General features: G+C 37.9%; 1 protein-coding gene across 8 annotated transcripts in view; it reads left to right on the top strand.

Annotated features, from left to right (window-relative positions):
- TOPBP1 (DNA topoisomerase II binding protein 1) overlaps positions 1–21390 on the top strand; it is a 74700-nt gene that overhangs the window by 43589 nt on the left and 9721 nt on the right. For all 8 annotated transcript variants that reach the window (XM_017505710.2, XM_037730348.1, XM_017505714.2 and 5 more), the window contains 11 exons: positions 3844–4017; positions 4103–4212; positions 7868–7991; positions 8570–8716; positions 8836–8938; positions 11897–12089; positions 14116–14336; positions 15502–15668; positions 15903–16014; positions 19219–19382; positions 20614–20751. In XM_017505710.2, the coding sequence (XP_017361199.1) occupies positions 3844–4017; positions 4103–4212; positions 7868–7991; positions 8570–8716; positions 8836–8938; positions 11897–12089; positions 14116–14336; positions 15502–15668; positions 15903–16014; positions 19219–19382; positions 20614–20751 (1653 nt within the window). The remainder of the gene's footprint in view (positions 1–3843; positions 4018–4102; positions 4213–7867; positions 7992–8569; positions 8717–8835; positions 8939–11896; positions 12090–14115; positions 14337–15501; positions 15669–15902; positions 16015–19218; positions 19383–20613; positions 20752–21390) is intronic.

The following is a 21390-nucleotide window of genomic DNA, read 5'->3' as shown; positions in this document are numbered from 1 at the left end:
AATTAAATTTTAGCATATCAGATGAGTAAATAGAAGAAAAAAGAAAAATAATAAAACAAAAAATAAAATTTTAGCATATAGAAAGACTTAACCATGTTCTTACAAAATAGATTTAACTGTCATAAGCTATAAAGATATATTAATCTGTTTGTACATTGCCATAAAGAAGTACCTGAGACTGAGTAATTTATTTTTTATTTTGAGTCAGAGTCTTGCTCTGTTACCCAGGCTGGAGTGCAGTTGCGTGATCTCAGCTGACTGCAACCTCCACTCCCTGGGTTCAAGCGATTCTGCTGCCTCAGCCTGCTGAGTAGCTGGGATTACAGGCGCCCACCACCACACTTGGCTAATTTTTGTATTTTTAATTAGACACGGGGTTTCACTGTGTTGATCAGGCTGGTCTGAAACTTCTGACCTCAAGTGATCCACGCTCCTTAGCCTCCCAAAGAGCTAGGATTACAGGTGTGAGCTCCCATGCCCAACTCTATAAAGAAAAGAGGTTTAATTATCTCATAGTTCCACGGTCTGTACAGGAAGCACTGCTGGGAGGCCTCAGGAAACTTATAATTATAGTGGAAAGTGAAGGGAAAGTGGGCAAGTGTTACATGGATGGAGAAGGAGAAAAAAATAGCAGGCGGAGATGCCACACACTTTTAAACAACCAGATATTGGTCAGGTGCGGTGGCTCATGCCTGTAATCCCAGTACTTTTTGAGGCCGAGGCCGGTGGATTACCTGAGGTCAGGGTCAGGAGTTCAAGACCAGCCTGGCCAACATGGTGAAACCCCATCTTCTACAGAAGTATAAAAATGAGCCAGACATGATAGCTCATGCCTGTAAACTCAGCTACTCAAGAGGCTGCTGCAGGAGAATCGCTTGAACCTAGGAGGCAGAGGTTGCATTGAACCAAGATCAAGCCACTGCACTCCAGCCTGGGCGACAGAGTGGGACTCCATCTCAAAACAAACCAGATATTGTGAGAACTCATTATCACAAGAATAGCAAGGGGGAAATCTGCCCCATAATCCAGTCACCTGCCACCAGGCTCCTCCTCCATCATTGGGGATTACAGTTCAACATGAGATTTGGGTAGGGACACAAATCCAAACTATATCAAAAGGTAATGTAGATCCTAGAAAAAAAAATGCAAGCAGAAACAGTATTTTAAAAGCCTGAAAAGAATAATTGCAGGTAGGCAGTAGCCCTACCATTTATTAAAACCTCCTATATCAAGTTGCAGTAATTAAAGCAGTGTGGTGTCACGTGAATAATCAATTCAGTGTACAAGATTGTACTCCATAAATAGGGGAAATTATTATGTAATAAAAGCATTAAATCAGAAAGCTAGGTAGACACCTGAGAATACGTTGTAATTAAAGTTCACACTTTACATCACAAAACTTTTTAGATCAACTTTTTGGGTTTTTTTTTAGATGGGCTCTCACTTTATCACTTAGGCTGGAGTTCAGTGGCATCATCATGGCTCACTGTAGCTTCCACCTCCTAAGCTCAAGCAGCCCTCCCATCTCAGCCTCCTGAGTAACTCAGACTACAGGTACATGGCACGGTGCCCAGCTAATTGTATTTTTTTGGAGAGGTAGAGTCTCACCATGTTGCTCAGGCTGGTCTAGAGCTACTGGGCTCAAGCAGTTCTCCTGCCTTGGCATCCCAAAGTGTTGGGAGTAATAAGCATGAACTACCACACCCAGCCTAGATGATCAGATCTTTAAATATAAGAAATGAAGCCATAAAAATTCCAAAACATATCATAAGTTTGTTTTTAAAATAATCTTAGTGTGGGGAAAGTCTAACTATAATGTACACTCCAAAAGAAATAGAAGATTCATATGAATTTGACAGCATTAAAAATTCTCTAACTGGGTGTGATGGCACACACCTGTAGTCCCAGCTGACGTGGAAGGATCACTTGAGCCCTGGAGGCAGAGGCCAAGATCAAGCCACCGTACTCTAGCCTGGGCAACAGAGCAAGACCCTTTCTCAAAAAACAAAACAAAACAAAAAAAAATTCTCCAGTCAGGCATACTGGCTCACACCTGTAATCCCAGCACTTTGGGAGACCAAGGTGAGAGGATTGCTTGAGCCCAGGAGTTTGAGACCAGCCTGGGAAAGACAGCAAGACCCTGTCTCTATGAAAAAACTTAAAATTAGCTGAGCACAGTGTTGTGCATCTGGAGTCTCAGCTACCTGGGAGGCTGAGGTGAGAGGATCCCTTGAACCCAGGAGTTAGAAGTGACCTATGATCATGCCACTGCACTCTAGCCTGGGTGACAAAGCATGCCATCTCTTTAAAAAAAAAAAAAAAGCTCCATGGCAAAAATTTGACAAATGATAAATGGAAAATTAAAAATATGTGGATATTATATCACAGTTGATACATGCACATATAAATTCATACAAATGAATATAAAAACATATTCATACAAGTGAATATATTTTAAAAAGCTAACAACCCAGTGGAAAAATGGGCAAAGGATGGGAACAGATAGTTGTCACAAAAAATTAGATTTAAGTAAACATATATAAAGATACTTAACCTCATTCAGTATAAAAGAGTAGAAAATTAAAGCATACATATACAATTTTTAGTCTTATCAGATTGTCAGAAAAGAAAAACCTGATTACTGCAATATCAAGCATGTTTAGAAAATATACACTCTCATACTTTGCTCGTGAAAATGTTAGCATTGGTAGATACACGTTGGCTTTGGTTTTTTTTTTTGTTTTTTTTTTTAAAGAAATGGTGTCTCATGGTGTTTCCCAGACTGGTCTCAAACTCCTGGCCTTGATGCATCTTCCTGCTTCAACTTCTCTGAAGTAGCTGAGATTACTGACAGGAGCCACTGCACTGGGCTGGTAGATACATTTTGCTTAGAAGGTTTCCTTTACTCTTGGATGTGCAAAATGGTGTGTGTACAATGTTATTCATTGCATCATTATACTAGCAAAAGATCGTTAACCTAAAACATCCGTTTACACAGGTTAAATACATTTTGATGCATGGAATACTATGCACATGCAACAGAGAATGAGCAAGCCATTTGGACAACAGTAGCTGCCTTTCAGGAGGGATCTGGGTGGCTTTAGAACAGGAATATATTTTGTACTTTTGAAGATTTTTTTCATAATTCTCAGCTCATTCTGACTTTCTAAACTTTCTTATAATTCATTTCTTGATTATATCCATCCTTGCTTATTTGTTTCCTTCTGGGTTTTGTTCTTTGTTTGTTTTGCAAGTTCAACTCTAAGGTTCAGGTAAGTGGCAAGCCCTGCTGAAAATGTAAGCTTGTTAGTCTCTTTGAACCAATTTGCTGGACAGTATGGAATTTTTGTTCTTCACAGCATATAGATTTGATTATAGTTTATTCTTTTTATTGTGTTTGGAGGAAAACTAGAGGAGATTAAACTGTAATCCATTAATTTAAGGATTCTCCCTTTGGCTAGGCGCGGTGACTCATGCACGCCTGCAATCCCAGCACTTTAGGAAGCCGGGGCAGGTGGATCATGAGGTCAGGAGATCAAGACCAGCCTGGCCAATGTGAAACCCCGTGTCTACTAAAAATAAAAAAATTAGCTGGGCATGGTGGTGCATGCCTGTAATCCCAGCTACTCAGGAGTCTGAGGCAGGAGAATTGCTTGAACCTGGGAGTCAGAGTAGTGAGCTGAGATTTTTCCATCTCAAAAAATAATAATAAATAAATAACCAGGATTCTCCCCTTCTCTCCCTTTATCCCTCCCTCATCGTTTTTCTTTTTTCCTGTCCTATTAACCCATCTTGCTTCTCTCTCTCTTCTTTTTTCCCTCTCCCTCTCCTTCGTATGTATAGGATGCACTTGCAGCCTTGCAAACTCCAGGACGTCCTAGCCAACAGAAAAGGAAACTGAGTACACCACTCTCAGAAGTCATTGTCAGAAACTTGAAACTTGCTTTGGCAAATAGCTCTCGAGATGCTGTCGCTCTTTCTGCCAGCCCCCAACTGAAGGATGCCCAGTCAAAGAAGGTAGGATTAGTTCTCTTATTAAAAGGAAGTTTTAAATAACATTTCAAATAATGGCTGATCTGTTTCCTTTATTTTCCATGGACAGGAAGAAGCCCCAAAGCCACTTCACAAAGTAGTCGTGTGTGTTAGTAAAAAACTCAGTAAGAAGCAGAGTGAACTAAATGGGATCGCAGCCTCTCTAGGAGCAGATTACAGGTAGTTGGCACACCTTTCTGTTTCATGATGATGTGACTGAAATTTATAAGGAAACCTAAAGCTATTTTGAGCATCTACAGGGAAACATTTATTTTGTTGTTTCATGTGTCTTTATCTATAAAATCTCTCCAGTTGATTTTTAATTTACCACATCCTTTGAAAATAGCCTCTCACATATCAAGTCATTCTTATATGTATATTTTTTAAGGTGTGCACAACAAATATTGGAGAGCCTATTTTGTGCCACTAACTATTCTAGAAACTTGGGATCCATGAGTGATCGGTGTAGTCTAAAAGAATCCCTGTGTTCAGGGAGTTTATAGTCTATTAATACTAATACATCTGGATCTGAGATTGTTTGTTTTTACCTTAGCGGTTTTTCAGATTAGAGTCCTCTGTGAGTAGTACTAAGTACTCTGGCAGCCCTCCTTTATTAAGATAATCTCTTTTGAGCATGTTTTAATTAAAATCTTTTTTTTTTTTTTTAAAGACTGGAGACTTAATCAGATTTTTCTTCACTCAATCTAACAACCTAAGCAGAAGACAGTTTCTAGCACAAATGGCATCAGTATCTGGGATTGAGAGTCTTGCCTGTAATTACTTTTGTGTTACCTATGGCCAGTTGCTGAGCGCTATCTCGTTTCATTCTCACAGTAGCCCTACAAGCGTTGGGGGGGGGGGTGTTTTCAGCAAAATTGAAGGGTTGTGTGTGTATTTTTTTTTTTTTTTTTTTTTTTTTTGGGTTTTTTTTTTTTTTTTTTTTTTTTTTTTTTTTTTTTTTTCAGCAAAATTGAATGTTTCCTTGGATATTCTGTTTTGATGTAGACATAAGACTTACAAAGGAACATATAGGATTTATGTTTTTATACAATTTAAGATGCCAGTCCTCTCAGTATAAAAAATAGAATTTATTACTGAAATTCCTTAGCAGAATTTATTGACAAAAGGGAAGAGCCTTTTAATATGCAGAGGTTATGATATTTATTTATTCATACGTAAGCAGTTCTCAAGTGAAGTTGTTCCAAATATCCCCTTCCGTGATCTAGGAGCAGACTGTCCCAAAGAGATCATTTGATACTGTCTTCTGCCTTCAGAAGGTTAAACATGTAGGCCAGATCTTCACAACACATCAGATGCAGCATCTTCATTTTATTATAAATATTTGTGTAACATTCCCTCTACTAAAATGAAATTTATAAATGTAACCTACCTACTTTTATAACTTAAAAAAATAGTAGGCAGTACAGCACTCTGTGATACATAGAAGAAATAGAAGGTGCATAATATAGAAAAGATATATTTTCAATATGTAATGTTTGAGCCTGACTACACTAGAAAACAATGGAGTATTAATATGTTTGTATACCTATGTAAAGTCAGCACAAATCCAACAGTTCCAAGGCTGAGACCAATCTGGGGGCTCAGATACCATGAGTAGCAGTGGTCTTCCATCAGTTCATATAGTAGTTGCATTTTTGGTATATTAGTGTGTATTAAAACTGCAAAAAATAACTTGTGTTTATGTGTTGAACAGGCTGTAGACTCATTATAAACAACTTTTTTTTATATACGTGAATTTGTCGAGACATTAGACTATCATGCAAGATATGAGATTATTATATGTATGACTGTTCCCCAGAATTTCCAGCATCCTGTACCTTACCCACTACATGCTAATAGCACCCTCCAACATACAGACACACATTGTAATAACCAAAATCACCCTCACAAATGTCCAAAATAACTCCTGAAGTAACACTTTTGCTGAAACTACTGATCTAGACCAAGGGTGGATAGGCTGGTTCATCTGTTTTTGTAAGTAAAGTTTTATTGGAATACAGCAATGCCGTTTCACTTACAAATTGCCTATGGCTGCTTTCACATACAAGGCAAGAGTTGAGCAATTGCGACAGAGATTGTTTGGCCTGCAAAGCCTAAAATATTTACCATCTGCCTTTTAAAAAAAATTTGCCAGACCCTGATGTAAATGATCTACAAATACTGACAGTGGTTTCTGAATGGCCTCTGAAGACTGAAACTCATGGTTTCCATATTGTCATAGTGGAGTTGAATAGTAAACCAAATTGATTCAGGCAAAAATACTCTTCTTTTCTTCTGAATTATCTTGATAATATACCACTACAGCAGGAAGGGAGACAGTTATTCGGAGGACTAACAAACTAGCCATGGTGTATTTTTAATATTGTGTTTGAGGATACATAGTCAGTAAGAAATAGAGACTTTTACATACAATTTAGGAGGCAATAGTACTTCTGAATTGTCTATTTAAAAAGTTTAGAGATATTCCTTACTTAGAAAATGGAAAACATTATGCATAAGGATAAAATTCTGTTTATTTTGGTGATTGTATTTAGAAATATATTTTTCACTTACCCTTTGATTTTTACTTGATCTTTCTCAGGTCAAAAGAATATTGAATAGGGGCCAGGCATGGTGGCGCACGCCTGTAATGCCAGCACTTTGGGAGGCCAAGGCGGGTGGATCACTTGAAGTCAGGAGTTCAAGGCCAGCCTGGCCAATATGGTGAAACCCTGTCTACTAAAAATACAAAAATTAGCTGGGCATGGTGATGCACTCATGTAGTCCCAGCTACTCGGGAGGCAGAACTGCTTGAACCTGGGAGGCGGAGGTTGCAGTGATCCAGGATTGTGCCACTGCACTCCAGGCTGGTGACAGAATGAGACTCCATCTCAAAAAAAAAAAAAAAAAAAATTATCGGGGTGCGGTGGCACACACCTGTGATCCCAGCTACTCGGGAGGCTGAGACAGGAGACTTGCATGACCCCAGAAAGTGGAGGTTGCAGTTAGCCGAGATTATGCCACTGCCCTCCAGCCTGGGCGACAGAGCAAGACTCTGTCTCCAAAAAAAAAGAGAGAGAGAATATTGGGAGATCGTACTATGAGCATGGCTTTTGAAATCAAACTTATCTCTATCATTTACTCATTGACTGTCTTTGAACACAGTACTGAACCATATCCTTTAGTTCTTTTATCTGTAAGGTAGATGTAATAATACCACTGTTAGGATTGTTGTGAGGAATGGATGAGTTAATGATTTATAAAATATATATATAGTCTTTTGGGGCATACAATGAATAGTGACTGCCAAAAACTGGAGGGCAAATTGGATGCTTTGTGATTTATTAATTTAAAATATTTTTACAATTACTGTAAAAGTGATACTCATTATAAAAGAAAATAGAAACAATTCAGAAAAGCGTAAAGAAGAAAGTAATATTTTAAAGAATATTCTTCCAAACCTCTCTCTGTATCTACAGAGATATGCATAAAATTTGTCCAAAAAGATAGAGCCTGTCATTATTTTTTAACTGTTTTTTTTCTTGAGACGGAGTCTTGCTGTGCTGCCTGGACTGGAATACAGTGTCTGTTCACAGGTGTGCACCATAGCCTCCAATTCCTGGCCTCAGGTGATCCTCCTGCCTCAGCCTCCTGAGTAGCTGGGACTATAGGGATGTGTCACTTGGCTTGAGCCTGTCATTTTAATGGTCTTGTTTACTCTAGTTTGAAAGTTTTGGGAAGGTCAGAATATTCTGTTCTGTTCATAGTAAATAAGAATCCTCTTAAACTAATGTGGATGTTTCTGTTATTCGTTTTCTTGTACTGGTTATTTCAGGTGGAGTTTTGATGAAACAGTGACTCATTTCATCTATCAAGGGCGGCCAAATGACACAAATCGGGAATATAAATCTGTAAAAGAAAGAGGAGTACACATCGTTTCTGAGCACTGGCTTTTAGATGTAAGCAATGCTTTTTGTCCCCTCTCTGTTAATTGAATATGTATACAAACATTATTTCAGAGCACTAACTCAGAGTTTTCTCTCTCAGTGGAACTAAAAGCCAGTTTAATAATCTTGGTTAACTGTACACATTTCAGTTCTTTGGCATCAAAAACTTAAGATTTCTAGTCCTTAAATACTTAACCAATCTCTAATGGAGACTAATTCTCCATTACCTTTTACTAATTAAAAATGTGATATGAATGGAAAGTTTACAATTATTTGGGGAAAATTTAACGTATCAATAGAGTTTAGGTCTGTGTTCCTTTTTTTCTGGGTATCCTTTGGAGGGTAATTGATACCTTTGCAAAAGCACAGGAATGGTTTCAGATTTTATACTTCAGTGGATATGACATTGGAAAAGTGAGGACAATTTGTCATTTGTATGATGCAAATTTTTCAGTGTAACTACTTTCTAAAACTAATTTTGTGAACTTTTTGCCATTTTACATTATAATGTATTGCTTGTCGTTATCTTAACATCCTCTATTCATTAAGATTTTGTCAGTCCTTTCTTAAAGCACACCATTGTATTGCAGTGTGCCCAAGAGAATAAACATCTTCCTGAATCTCTTTATCCACATACTTATAATCCCAAAATGAGCTTGGATATCAGTGCAGTGCAAGATGGCCGACTCTGTAATAGTCGACTACTCTCAGCTGTGTCTGCAACAAAGAATGATGAGGTAGGCGATATGGATGATACATTTACCCCCTCTTAAGCTACAGGTATAATCGTATAATCGTATATTACTATGAAACCAGTAGCTTGTTTTGAGAAATTATAATTTTTCTTTTTCAATAGCCAGATCATTTGATTTTAGAAGAAAATGATGTAGACAATATGGCCACCAATAATAAAGAATCAGCACCATCAAATGAAAATGGAAGGAATGACTCTAAAGGAGGTAAAATATTTTATTTATTTTTAAATTGAAACAATTTTTTTTTTTTTTTTGAGACAGGGTCTCACTTTGTTGCCAGGCTATATTGCAGTGGCATAATCATGGCTCACTGAAGCCTCAACCTCCTGGGCTCAGACAGTCCTCCCACCATCGCCTCACAAATAGTTGGGACCACAGGTGCATGCCACCATGTCTGGCAGATGTTTTAATTTTTTGTAGAGATGAGGTCTCATCATCTTGCCCACACTGGTCGGAAACTCCTGGGCTCAAAGGATCCTCTTACCTCGTGAGCCACTGTACCCAGCTGTAAAATACTTTTAAATTACTAAATTTGTTTACAAATGTATGTCTTTCTTTCATACAGAATGCTTCCTTTATATCAGATTTAAAAATAAAATTATTTTTATATTGCTAAATACAAGCAAAGCGTACATTAGAGGATTGATAGTGGTCCCATGCTGATCATTAAGTGATAATTTGCAAAGTTTTGTGTAGTTTAAGTGTAAAGCTTACAAAATTTATGAAACTAGATTTTTTTTTTTTTTTGAGACAGAGTTTCACTCTTGTTGCCCAGGCTGGAGTGCAGTGGTGTGATCTCAGCTCTTGTTGCCAGGCTGGAGTGCAATGGTGCGACCTTAGCTCTTGTTGTCCAGGCTGGAGTACGATGGTACCTTGGCTCATTGCAACGTCTGCCTCCTGGCTTCAAGCGACTCTGCTGCCTCAGCCTCCTGAGTAGCTGGGATTACAGGCATGTAACACCACACGTGGCTAATTTTGTATTTTTAGTAGAGACGGAGTTTCACCATGTTGATCAGGCTGGTCTTGAACTCCTGACCTCAGGTGATCTGCCTGCCTTGGCCTCCCAAAGTTCTAGGATTACAGGTGTGAGCCACTGTGCCTGGCCTGAAACTAGATTTTTATGGAATTAATGTGATACAGCCCTATTCCATTGAAGGCAGGTGAATGGAAATTCACCTGCCTTCAATGGAAATTTTAAATCTGGTCTTTGGTTCAGTTCTTTTGAGTGATTTTCAAAAAGTGTTCTTAAAGGTACAATATATTTTAACATATTCATATAGTTTTAAATATACTCAAAGACATATGAAGAGTTTCTTCCACCATTGTTCCCAGTCCCCCAATATGATTAGTTTCTTATGTATCCTTCTAGAGCTGTTTGATGCATATACAGCCATAAATTTTTTTTTCTTCCATTTAAAAAAAAAACATAAATGGTGTACTACTATACATGCTGTTTCAAACACTGATCTTTTTGTTACCTTGGGGAGGGTTTTATGTCAATGGATAACTAGGACCATCTTTAGTCTTTTTTCTTTTCTTTTTTCTTTCCCTCCCTTTCCTTCCTTTCTTCCTTTTCCACATTTTCTCTTCCTTTCCCTTTCTTCCTTTCTTTTCTTTCTTTTTGGGCAACTATATTGTATTTATGATGAATGGCTCCACTTTGTTTAGGCATCCATTCTTAATAGGCATTTAGGTTATTTCTACTTCCTTGCTCCTTATATATGGATGTCTTTTTAACAGATTAACATGTTCTATTTTCCTTACTTATCCTAACCTACTAAAGCTTTCCCTATGACTTACGTATTTGGTTAGTCTCACTCTGTTCATTCCAAAAGTATTTAATACCTACTCCAGAGTTTAGGCGTTAAAGAAACTGAAGGTAAATCCAGTTGTCTTGTCCCATGGTTATCCCTGGGGTATTGGTTCCAAGGGCTTACCTCAGGTACCAGAATCCACAGATGCTTAAGTCTCTTATGTATAAAATGCATAGGATTTGAATTTAACCAGTGCACATCCTCCTGTATATTTTAAATCATCTCTAGATTACTTATAATACCTAATATACTGTAAATGTTTTATAAATAGTTGTTTTATTTTTTTACAGGTACTTTTTTGTGGTATTATTTTTCATTTTTATGTTTTTAAAATATTTCTGATCCATACTTGGTTGAATCCATGCATGCAGAACCAGTGGATGTGGAGGGCTGGCTGTATGTTGTGGTCTGTGTTTTCAAGACCCGTTAGGGAGTCTGAGCATGATGGGCCACACTATAATCCCAGAGTTTTGGGAGGCCAAGGCAAGAGGATCACTTGATGCTAGGAGTTCCAGACCAGCCTGGGCAATATAAGTGAGACCTCGTCTCTACAAAAAAATTAACTTAGCCAGGCATGGTGATGTGCACTTAGTGCCAGCACTCAGGAGGCTGAGGTTGGAGGATCAACCTCATTTGAGCCCAGGAGGTTATAATGAGCTGTGATCATACCACTGCAGTCCAGCCTGGGCCACAGAGCAAGACCTTGTCTCTAAAAAATAAAAAGAAACTTTGGGAAAAATCAGTCACCTACACAAATGACTGTAGTGCATCTCAGAGTACAGTACATACCATGAGAGTCAGAAGCAGGCAGGGAGCTTTACAGAAGGGTAAACACTACAGGTCTTGATGAAATGTCTTTGAAGGGGGCCGGGCATGGTGGCTCACACCTGTAATCCTACCACTGTGATCCAGGTGGGCAGATCACCTGAGGTCAGGAGTTCAAGACCAGGCTGGCCAACAGGGCGAAACGCCATCTCTACTAAAAACTGCAAACATTAGCTGGGCATGTTGGCAGGCACCTGTGATCCCAGCTACTTGAGAGGCCGAGGCAGGGAGAATTGCTTGAACTCAGGAGGTAGAGTTTGCAATGAGCTGATATCTTTGTAAAAAAGTCTTTGAAGGGCTTCCTAGTTATTACATGTACTGTGCTTGTGGTAAGGGATGCTTTTTATGTTCTACGGTATTCATAGTCTTAGTACATAACTGTGGTCTGTAGTTAGTATTCAGTAAATGTCAAGTCAGTAAGTTTGTGTTCAACCAAGTCTAAACAAAATAGTTAATGTAAGATGTGGTTTGAAAAAGCGAGAGAGAAACTTACCTTGAATGGTGTATTTGTGTTTGTTTCAAGTTCTGACACAGACCTTAGAGATGAGAGAGAACTTTCAGAAGCAATTACAGGAGATAATGTCTGCAACATCCATAGTGAAACACCAAGGGCAGAGGACTTCTCTTTCAAGAAGTGGCTGTAACAGTGCATCTTCAACCCCTGACAGCACTCGCTCTGCTCGCAGTGGACGAAGTAGAGTCCTAGAGGCACTGAGGTGTGTACCTGTCATTGATGGCAGAAAGACTAGATGACTTGAGAGAAAGGTAGCCCCTTATTAGGTACCTGCTGCTGACTCAGTTCCATGAGTTTGGCCTAATTTAGCTTTTTTCCCCCCAATATGCAGTAAAAGAAATATAAAATATCAAGACTAGTGAAGGGGTTATACACCTAGGCCTTATTTAGCCCAAACGATAAATGTTATATTCTAGTATTATCTATTGCCTTTGGCTCTCTGCTGACTATATTTTCCTTTCTAGCTTGTCCTTCTGCTCCTTGCTCCCAGCAGTTCTAGACTTCTTACTCGAAGGTGGCAGCAGACATGGAGGTTTGTCTTATAGCAGCACCTGCTTCACAGTGAGGCATGATTGGTACTTTTTATTACCTCCATTGAGAAAGAAATTATTTTAAGGTCTAATTGGCCTCATTTGAAATGGATTCAGTGGGCAGCTCTCTCTGCTCTTTAGTATTAGTATTCGATAGTATTTGTATTAAACAACAAGTACACATATATATATTTCTTTCAGACTGTTTTTCCAATGCAGTATATAAAATTTTAAAGTTATTTTTTATTGGAATTTTGCGTGTGTTTTGTATTCTCCTTGTAAAATTTATCTTCTAGGAAAGGCGATTACAGTTTTTAGTGTGATGTGACTTACATTGAGTTGCGTTACTTCATCTTTTTCCTGATAGAAGAAAAAACTCTGTAATTGTGTGATAAGTATTATGGGACTTGTATTTTCAATAGACTAATTGAACCTTGCATTTATCTTATGCTAACTGTATTACAGAGGCAGTTCTTTATCTCAGTACTGAGTAAAGTAGCTTTTTGTTTAATATGCTTCAGATCATGTTTTATCATTATAGAGAACCTACATCCTGTACCAAGTCAGAGTAAATAAATATACTCTGAACATAAAAAGCTATCTTATTTATTTTTGAGGCAAAGTAACTCTTTGAGGATACCATCAGCTTTGGTAAATTATTTTGTGGGTTTTTTTTTTTTTTTTTTTTTCCTTCTCCACAGTGTAAGTTTTATTTATGGTAAATTATTTTTACCAAGAATGAATGCGTGAAAATAAAGAAAATCATAGGACTTCTGTTTACTGTCAAGTGGAATCATTACGATTGCACCATAAAATGCACTTCCCTGTAATTCAGCATATGGCTGTTCTATCATAGACTCTGGAAAGTGGTTACCAATGGCCAAAAGGCCCTTCTGAGAAGGCAGCCTTTACAGTAAGCCTCCCACATAATCATAGTGCTTATAATTTCAAGTAATTAAAAAATACAACTACTGTTAAGTAAAGTAACCATAGTGTTGGAAACATTACCCTGTTTCCCTAACCTGTATAATTAAAGAAAATCCCATTTTAAAATGTAGCAATTATTTTAGGGGTTTTTTTTTTTTCCTTTTTTTGAGACAGAGAGTTTCTCTCTTTTTGCTCAGGCTGGAGTGCAATGGCATGATCTCGGTTCACTGCAACCTCCGCCTCCCAGGTTGAAGTGATTCTCCTGCCCCAGCCTCTTGAGTAGCTGATATTACAGGCATGCACCACCACGCCCAGACATTTTTTTTTTTTTTTGTATTTTTAGTAGAGACTGGGTTTCTCCATGTTGGTGAGGCTTGTTTCGAACTCCCAACCTCAGGTGATCCACCCACCTCAGCCTTCCAAAGTGCTGGAAGTACAGGTGTGAGCCGCCAAGCCCAGCTTATTTTAATATTTTTAAAGAATTTCTTAACAGTGTTGAATTTATCCTTTGAAGTTTTAATTCTATAGACATTTAGTTAAAATATGTGTTTCTAGCTAAAACAGATTAACTTTCTGGAAGAAACCTTAATTAAACCTTTTTTTTTTTTTTTAATGTCCCTAGGTTCATTTATTTAATATTTTTAATGCTTGCTTTATACTAGATGATGGGCATATAAAGGTGAACCACAACTTTTATGGTCTGACTTATGGATTTAATGAGTTTGGATTTGTTATTGCTGTTTATTTAAAATTGTCACTTTTATTCCTCAGGCAGTCTCGTCAAACAATACCTGATGTCAACACGGAACCCTCCCAAAATGAACAGATCATTTGGGATGACCCTACAGCAAGGGAGGAGAGAGCAAGGCTTGCCAGCAATTTGCAGTGGCCTAGTTGTCCCACACAATACTCTGAGCTTCAGGTTGACATTCAAAACTTGGAGGATCCTCCTTTTCAAAAGCCTTTACCCGATTCAGAAATTGCTAAACAGGGTAACAAGAAAGAAATCTTTGTATTTATATTAAGTACATGTTGACCTCTTAAAAACAAACAGATGAGCATGTTGTAGTTCTCTGAACTGAATATGCAAACAAAAAACTTAGTAGATATTTCTGGTTTTGGTTTAAACTTGAGTCAGAAAAATAACTTGTAAATTGAGGTACTTCATCAGTAAATTGAAAAACATTTTCGGCCGAGTGCGGTGGCTTATGCCTGTAATCCCAGCACTTTGGGAAGCTGAAGCTGGCAGATCATGAGGTCAGGAGTTGGAGACCATCCTGGCCAACACAGTGAAACCCCATCTCTCCTAAAAATACAAAAATTAGCTGGGTGTGGTGGTGCAGGCCTGTAATCCCAGCTACTCTGGAGGCTGAGGCAGGAGAATTCCTTGAACCAGGGAGTAGGGGGTTGCAGTGAGCCAAGATCGCACCACTGCACGATAACCTGGTGACAGAGCAAGACTCCGTCTCAAAAGAAAAAAAAAAAATTTCATTCTTAAATTTGGAAATTTAGAATTGGGCATTTTTTTCTAGACATGATGTTTACCATTGTTCTTCTAGGCCTTTTTGTATTTGTGGAATGGATGCTTGGTTTTCCTGCCTATCTTGTTTTCATTTAAGTCTTCTGAATTCTGCCTAGCGTATACCTATATTTGTTCTTTGGATTGTATGAGTTTCTTTCTGAATTCTGCTATTTTTTTTTCTTCCTTGAGCTTTACCTTGAAAACAAAATGTTTCCTGTCTCTCATCTTTTTTCTTCCTTTTCACATCGCATGAATACCTTCCTACATTAGATATATAGATTTATCTCTGCTTCTGCTTTTCTGCAAGTGTAGAATTGTGCTCATTTTACAAATTTGAGTTACACTTAATGAAAACTTGCTAATTAAGGAAAGTGTTGGGAGAAGCCCACAGATAACACATTTGCTCCCTTCAATGTTTAATTGCATTATTTTTTTCCTTACTATTGTATTGCCACAGGCAGATGGGATGCATTTATTTATAAGTTCTGGAGATAGGATACTTTTTTCCACATACTGTTTACATTCCAGAGTTTGTGCTTAATTTCATCTTGGCTAAGACAGATGAGAATATTTCCTAGAATTTGTTTTTAGTCATATTTGGATACTGTCACACTGCAGCATTTTATTGTCCTCAGCCATCTGTGATCCTGGAAACATACGTGTGACGGAAGCCCCGAAACACCTGATCACTGAAGAACTGGAAACTCCCATTAAAGACAGCCACCTGATCCCTACGCCTCAAGCCCCCAGTATTGCCTTTCCGCTCGCCAACCCCCCTGTGGCTCCACACCCTAGAGAAAAGGTTTGTTGATCCTTGATGGTGATACAGCTTTTGGATAATGCTCTTATGCTGTATTAGAAATTTATTGATGTCAATATCAAGGCTTCATCAAATGTTGAAAAGTATATTTTTTGCATTGTATTATTATTTGTATATTTGATAACTTAGAAGACTGAGTAAAATGCCACTATAAAAGAACTGTGTATCTGATCGCTTTTAATGTTGATTTTTTCTAAAATAAAACTTTCATTCCAGATTATAACAATAGAGGATACTCATGAAGAATTGAAAAAACAGTACATATTCCAGTTATCATCTCTGAATCCTCAAGAACGTATTGACTATTGTCATCTGATTGAAAAACTAGGTAACAGTATTTTACTTACATCAAAAATGTCCCATATAATAACCATATTTGGAAGTCAAATGTTGTCAATATTATTTGTAAAGTCTAGAAGTAAAGGAAAAGACCATGGGTAACTTGTCTAAGGCTGTACATTGAGCCAGCATTGGAACTTTGATTTTAAAAAGCTCTAAAGTCAGTAGGTCATGGGATTTAAAATTTAAATGGAATCTAACAGTTGAGATTTAAGCATCTTCTGTGCTGTTTGACTATTCGTTCACTAATGAAGCTGTAAAAACTTACTATATAAATAAAACCACATTTTAATGAACTGGAAAGGTTAATAGTATCTAGAGAGGAGCTTTTTCTTTTTTTGTTGTTGTTGTTTTGTTGTTGTTTTGTTGTTATTGTTGTTTTCCAGTTAGAAATTCAGTGTGGAGGCCAGGCATGGTGGTTCACGCCTGTAATCTCAGCACTTTGGGAGGCCAAGGCTGGCAGGATCACTTGAGGTCAGGAGTTCGAGACTAGGCTGGCCAACATAGTAAAACCCATCTCTACTAAAAATACAAAAAATTAGCTGGGTGTGGTGGCACACACCTGTAATCCCAGCTACTTGGGAGGCTGAGGCTGGAGAATCACTTGAACCTGGGAGGCAGAGGTTGCAGTGAGCCAAGATTGTGCCACTGCACTCCAGCCTGGGCAACAGAGCAAGACTCCATCTCAATAAAAAAGAAAAGAAAGAAATTCAATGAAAAAGAGCTCCTTCTTGTGTAACATTATTCTTTATTTTTAATTTTTTTTTTCTTATTTTTATTTATTCTTTTCCACTGGTTGTCAGGCTTTCCACCTGACATCATTCTAGAAGCAGCATAGTAAAAGAGCAGTCTGGTATGCTATAGCAGCACCGTCCAATAGAAATAGAATGTGAGCCACATATGTCATTTTAAATTTTCTAGTAGCTGCATTTTAAAAACTAAAAAGAGGCTGGGTGCAGTGACTCTTGCCTGTAATCCCAGACTTTGGGAGGCTGAGGTAGGAGGGTCACTTGAACCAGGAGTTCAAGACAAGCGTAGGCAACATAGTGAGGCCCCATCTCAAAAATAAAAAGTAAAAAGTAACAAGTGAAGTGAACTTTCACTTATCGTGTCTTCACTTATCAGGCCCGCCTCGGTCTCCCAAAATGCTGGGATTACAGGTATAAGCCACCACACCTGGCCGAAATAATGGTTTTTAATAGTGGCCCTGAATCATTAGGAAAAGATTAAATGTTATTTAGTGCTATCTTTTTAAGAATGTGGAGAACTATGATATGCATTTTTTAAAAAAAGAAAAAATATATGTCAAATACAGTTGTATACTTGGAAAAACTCTTTCTTCTTAGAAACTTTGTACTCATATAAAACACATTGTTTCCCAGTTGCCTGATAACTTAGATGAGGTTATAAGTCAGAATTGCTAAGTTTTACCCAGAACTCATGAAAATGAAAGGCTTCAAGTGTCTATCTCCTATAGATTTTTCCATCTCTGCAAACTTTGGGCAAGAGTGATAGCAGTTAGCAGAGAACTGATCTAGAAGAGGGCAGGGAGCAGAGGAGGATGAGTACAGATTATTCTGGAATTGGGAGTTTGCAACTCTAGAGGTTTTCTAATATTAGAATGCAAAGAGACATTATAATAGATATCATGCCCAGCCCCTCATTTTGTAAATGAAGCAACTGTAGCCAGTTGATAAATCAGTCTATTATGTTATCTGGGTCATAGAATAAGTTTGTTATATAGAATTGGAAGTTGATATTTATTATATTAATAAGGAATTTTACCTTCTTGTTCTTCTGTCACTATGTGATCCTGGGTAAGTTACTGGTTTTCATGGCATAAATGCAAATAATAGTAACCTTCCTTCATATGGTTGTGAGAATTAATCGAGTTGTAATCTAGAGCACTTTTAATAGTTTCTGGTTTACAGTAAATGTTCAAAAAGTGTTGCTGCTATTCTTATTAGAGGCATCTTAAATTATGAGTTTGAATGTTTTGTTAAAATCTTAGAAAGTCCTTGATATAACTAATTCTGCCGAACCAGTTGTCAAGTTAACCTCTAAAATGTAACAGCCATGCTTTACATAAGCTTATATTTACTTAAGCCTTTTTGCCTCAAAGTCAGGCTTCATACATTTACATCCGAGAAGAGGTTCAGTTACTGCTTTTTCCTACCTGCTGCTTCATCTCTTATTTATCTGTGTGTGTGTTCTTCCCAAGCCTCTGTGTTGGTCTGCTGACCTCGTTTCCACTCACAAAAAATTTCCTCCTGTTTTAAAGTCTACAAATGCCCCTATTTTACTTCCATCTCCCTGGTTACCCATATTCAGTGCTTGAAAACTGCTTTGGTAGTTGAGACGTAAGAAACATAACTAACTACGGTGTGCGACTCATGTTTATATTCTGTTTCTTTTTGTATCCTAATTATAATAATCCAAGTGCAGACAAACAGGAAAAATTGAACAAAGATTTAGTATTGAGACAGCAAAGAATCCTTGTTAATTATATTAGATCTGATCATGGCATTATGGTTTAAGAAAATTTCCATATATTTTAGAGATATATACTGAAATATTTAGGGGCTAGTAACGTGTATCTAGAATTTGCTTTAAAATAGTTAAGCAGGGCCGGGCATGGTGGCTCATACCTGTAATCCCAGCACTTTGGGAGGCCAGGGCAAGTGGATCATTTGAGGTCAGGAGTTCAAGACCACCCTGGCCAACATGGTGAAACCCCATCTCTACTAAAAATAGAAAAATTAGCCGGCTGGTATGTGCCTTTAATCCCAGCTATTCAGGAGGCTGAGGCAGGAGAATCACTTGAGCCAGAGGTGGTGGTAAGCCAGGATTGTGCCAGTGTACTTCAGTTTGAGACCCTGTCTCAAAAAAATAAAAACAGAATACAGTAGTAAAGCAAAAAAAAAGGGTTGCAAAATTTTGATAATTTTAGAATACAGTTAGCCAGTGTTTGTGTAGGGGTTCATTTTACTGTTTTATTTACTTTTGTATTTAAAATGTTTATAATAAACATTAATACTTATGTATATAAAGTAAAATTCTAAGTCAAGGTTTTTTGGTTTATATGGTTTGGGACATTTTATTTATAGACAATTTCTATGCATAGCTGAGATTACATTTTTCATAGAAAGAAGTTGAGAATCAGTAAAGTACAACCAGTTTTTCTCTATTTAAGGTGGATTGGTGATAGAAAAGCAGTGCTTTGATCCCAGCTGTACACACATTGTTGTGGGACATCCACTTCGAAATGAGAAGTATTTGGGCTCTGTGGCAGCTGGGAAGTGGGTGCTTCATCGCTGCTACCTTGAAGCATGCAGGACTGCGGGACACTTTGTGCAGGTGTGTATTCAGATTTGTGGAAGTTTATTTTTCTTTAAGAGTAAGTGTCTGCTGGGCATGATGGCCAACACCTGTAATCTTAGCACTTTGGGAGGCCAAGGTGGGTGAATCACCTGAGGTCAGAAATTTGAGACCTGCCTGGCCAACATGGTGAAACCCCGTCTCTACTAAAAATACCAAAAGTTAGCCAGGGGTGGTGGTGAGCACCTGTAATCTCAGCTACTCGGGAGGATGAGGCAGGAGAATCACCTGAACCTGGGAGGCAGAGGCTGCAGTGAGCCGAGATCACACCATTGCACTCCAGCCTGGACGATATAATGAGACCCCATTTCTACAGAAAATAAAAGTAATTCGCTGGGCATGGTGCTTCCCACCTGTAGTTCCAGCTACCTAGGAGGCTGAAGTGGGAGGATTGCTTGAGCCCAGGAGGTCAAATCAAGATCCAGTCTCTAAATAAATAAACAAATTTATTTACTTTAAAAAGTAAATCTCAGATTCCATCACATATGCTGACTGCTCATATAATTGAAATAACCAAATATGGCCAGTTGGAATATACCAACTTTTTAATAACAAAGCCAAACAACAACAAAACTAGAGCTCACAGAGCCAGATTCATTTTTAATCACTTTTTAAATCATTTAATTTGAATGTCAGTGTTGTTTTTAATTGAAATAATTTTCTTACTGAGAAAGTTTCAAAATTATCTCATTGTAAGCTTTGATCTTTACTACTAGCCTATTAAACTAATTACTTGAAGTATTTTGGTTTCTAACTTGTCATCACAGTAATATCCCACTATGTAGTTTTTGAAGCTTCCTGTCAGGATCCCTTAGGGATCTCTTCTATAGACCAATAATCAAGTTGTCAGTACTTACCTCCTCTGAGACTCTGTCCTTCTATGAAGTTAGTCTTACAGCAGGTGAAATTTGTTCATCTGAATATTACCAGTTGCCAAGATATAGCTATCGTTTTGTTTCTTAAAAATGTATGTGATGTTTTTCTGATTTCTAATTAAAAGCCAAATATACCTGACTCTTATTTGAAACTAAATTAATCTACATTTCTTCCATGCTCACAAAACAGTATTTACTTAGTATTCTCTGTATTTACAACAATTAAATGTAGAGCTTTAGCCGTTATTAGACTTTGAGCTCCTTGAGGAGCCCTGTATGTTGCACTGTGGCTCCCCAAACTGTAGCAACTCAAGTTTGTTGGACAAATTCTCTAGGAAGAAGACTATGAATGGGGAAGTAGTTCCATACTTGATGTTTTGACTGGAATCAATGTACAGCAACGAAGACTAGCACTTGCAGCAATGAGATGGAGAAAAAAAATCCAGCAAAGACAAGAATCTGGCATTGTTGAGGTATTAACATATATAATTATATAGGTAATACAAATAGCAAGAGAATGTGCTTGAGGAAATAATGATTCTACTTGTCTTTTATCCTTTGATGTGCTTAGTTTGGGCATTCTGAATTGAGCTTACTTTCAGTTCCTGGTTCTTTTAATTGTGTTTGACTTTAAGATACATATATATATATGCATAATTTTGATGTCTTTTAAAAAAATAATGTATTTACGTAAAATGTGGCCCATATTGCATTTCTTTCAAAGAATCTTTTCAGCATCTAATGCCAGATGTTCTTGACCTGAATTCACAGACTCTCAAAGGAATTTGTAGATCAGCCCTGGGAAGGCCATGTACTTTACATGGGGAGAAAAATACCTTCTTATTTTTACTAACCTCTAATTGAAAATTAGCACTTCCCAAGCTGGGCGCGGTGGGTCACGCCTGTAATCCCAGCGCTTTGAGAGGCCAAGGCAGGTGGATCACCTGAGTTCTAGAGGCCAAGACCAGCCTGGTCTACATGGTGAAACGCCCATCTCTACTAAAAATACAAAATTAGCCTGGGTGGCACGTGCCTGTAATCCCAGCTACTCAGGAGGCTGAGGCAGGAGAATTGCCTGAACCCAGGAGGCGGAGGTTGCGGTGAGCCGAGAT

This window comes from Cebus imitator, unplaced genomic scaffold (genome assembly GCF_001604975.1).
Source record: "Cebus imitator isolate Cc_AM_T3 unplaced genomic scaffold, Cebus_imitator-1.0 Scaffold340, whole genome shotgun sequence".
In the NCBI taxonomy this organism is placed as follows: domain Eukaryota; kingdom Metazoa; phylum Chordata; class Mammalia; order Primates; family Cebidae; genus Cebus; species Cebus imitator.
The sequence above is the reverse complement of the archived record's forward strand: the minus strand, read 5'-3'. Positions and strand labels throughout refer to the sequence as shown.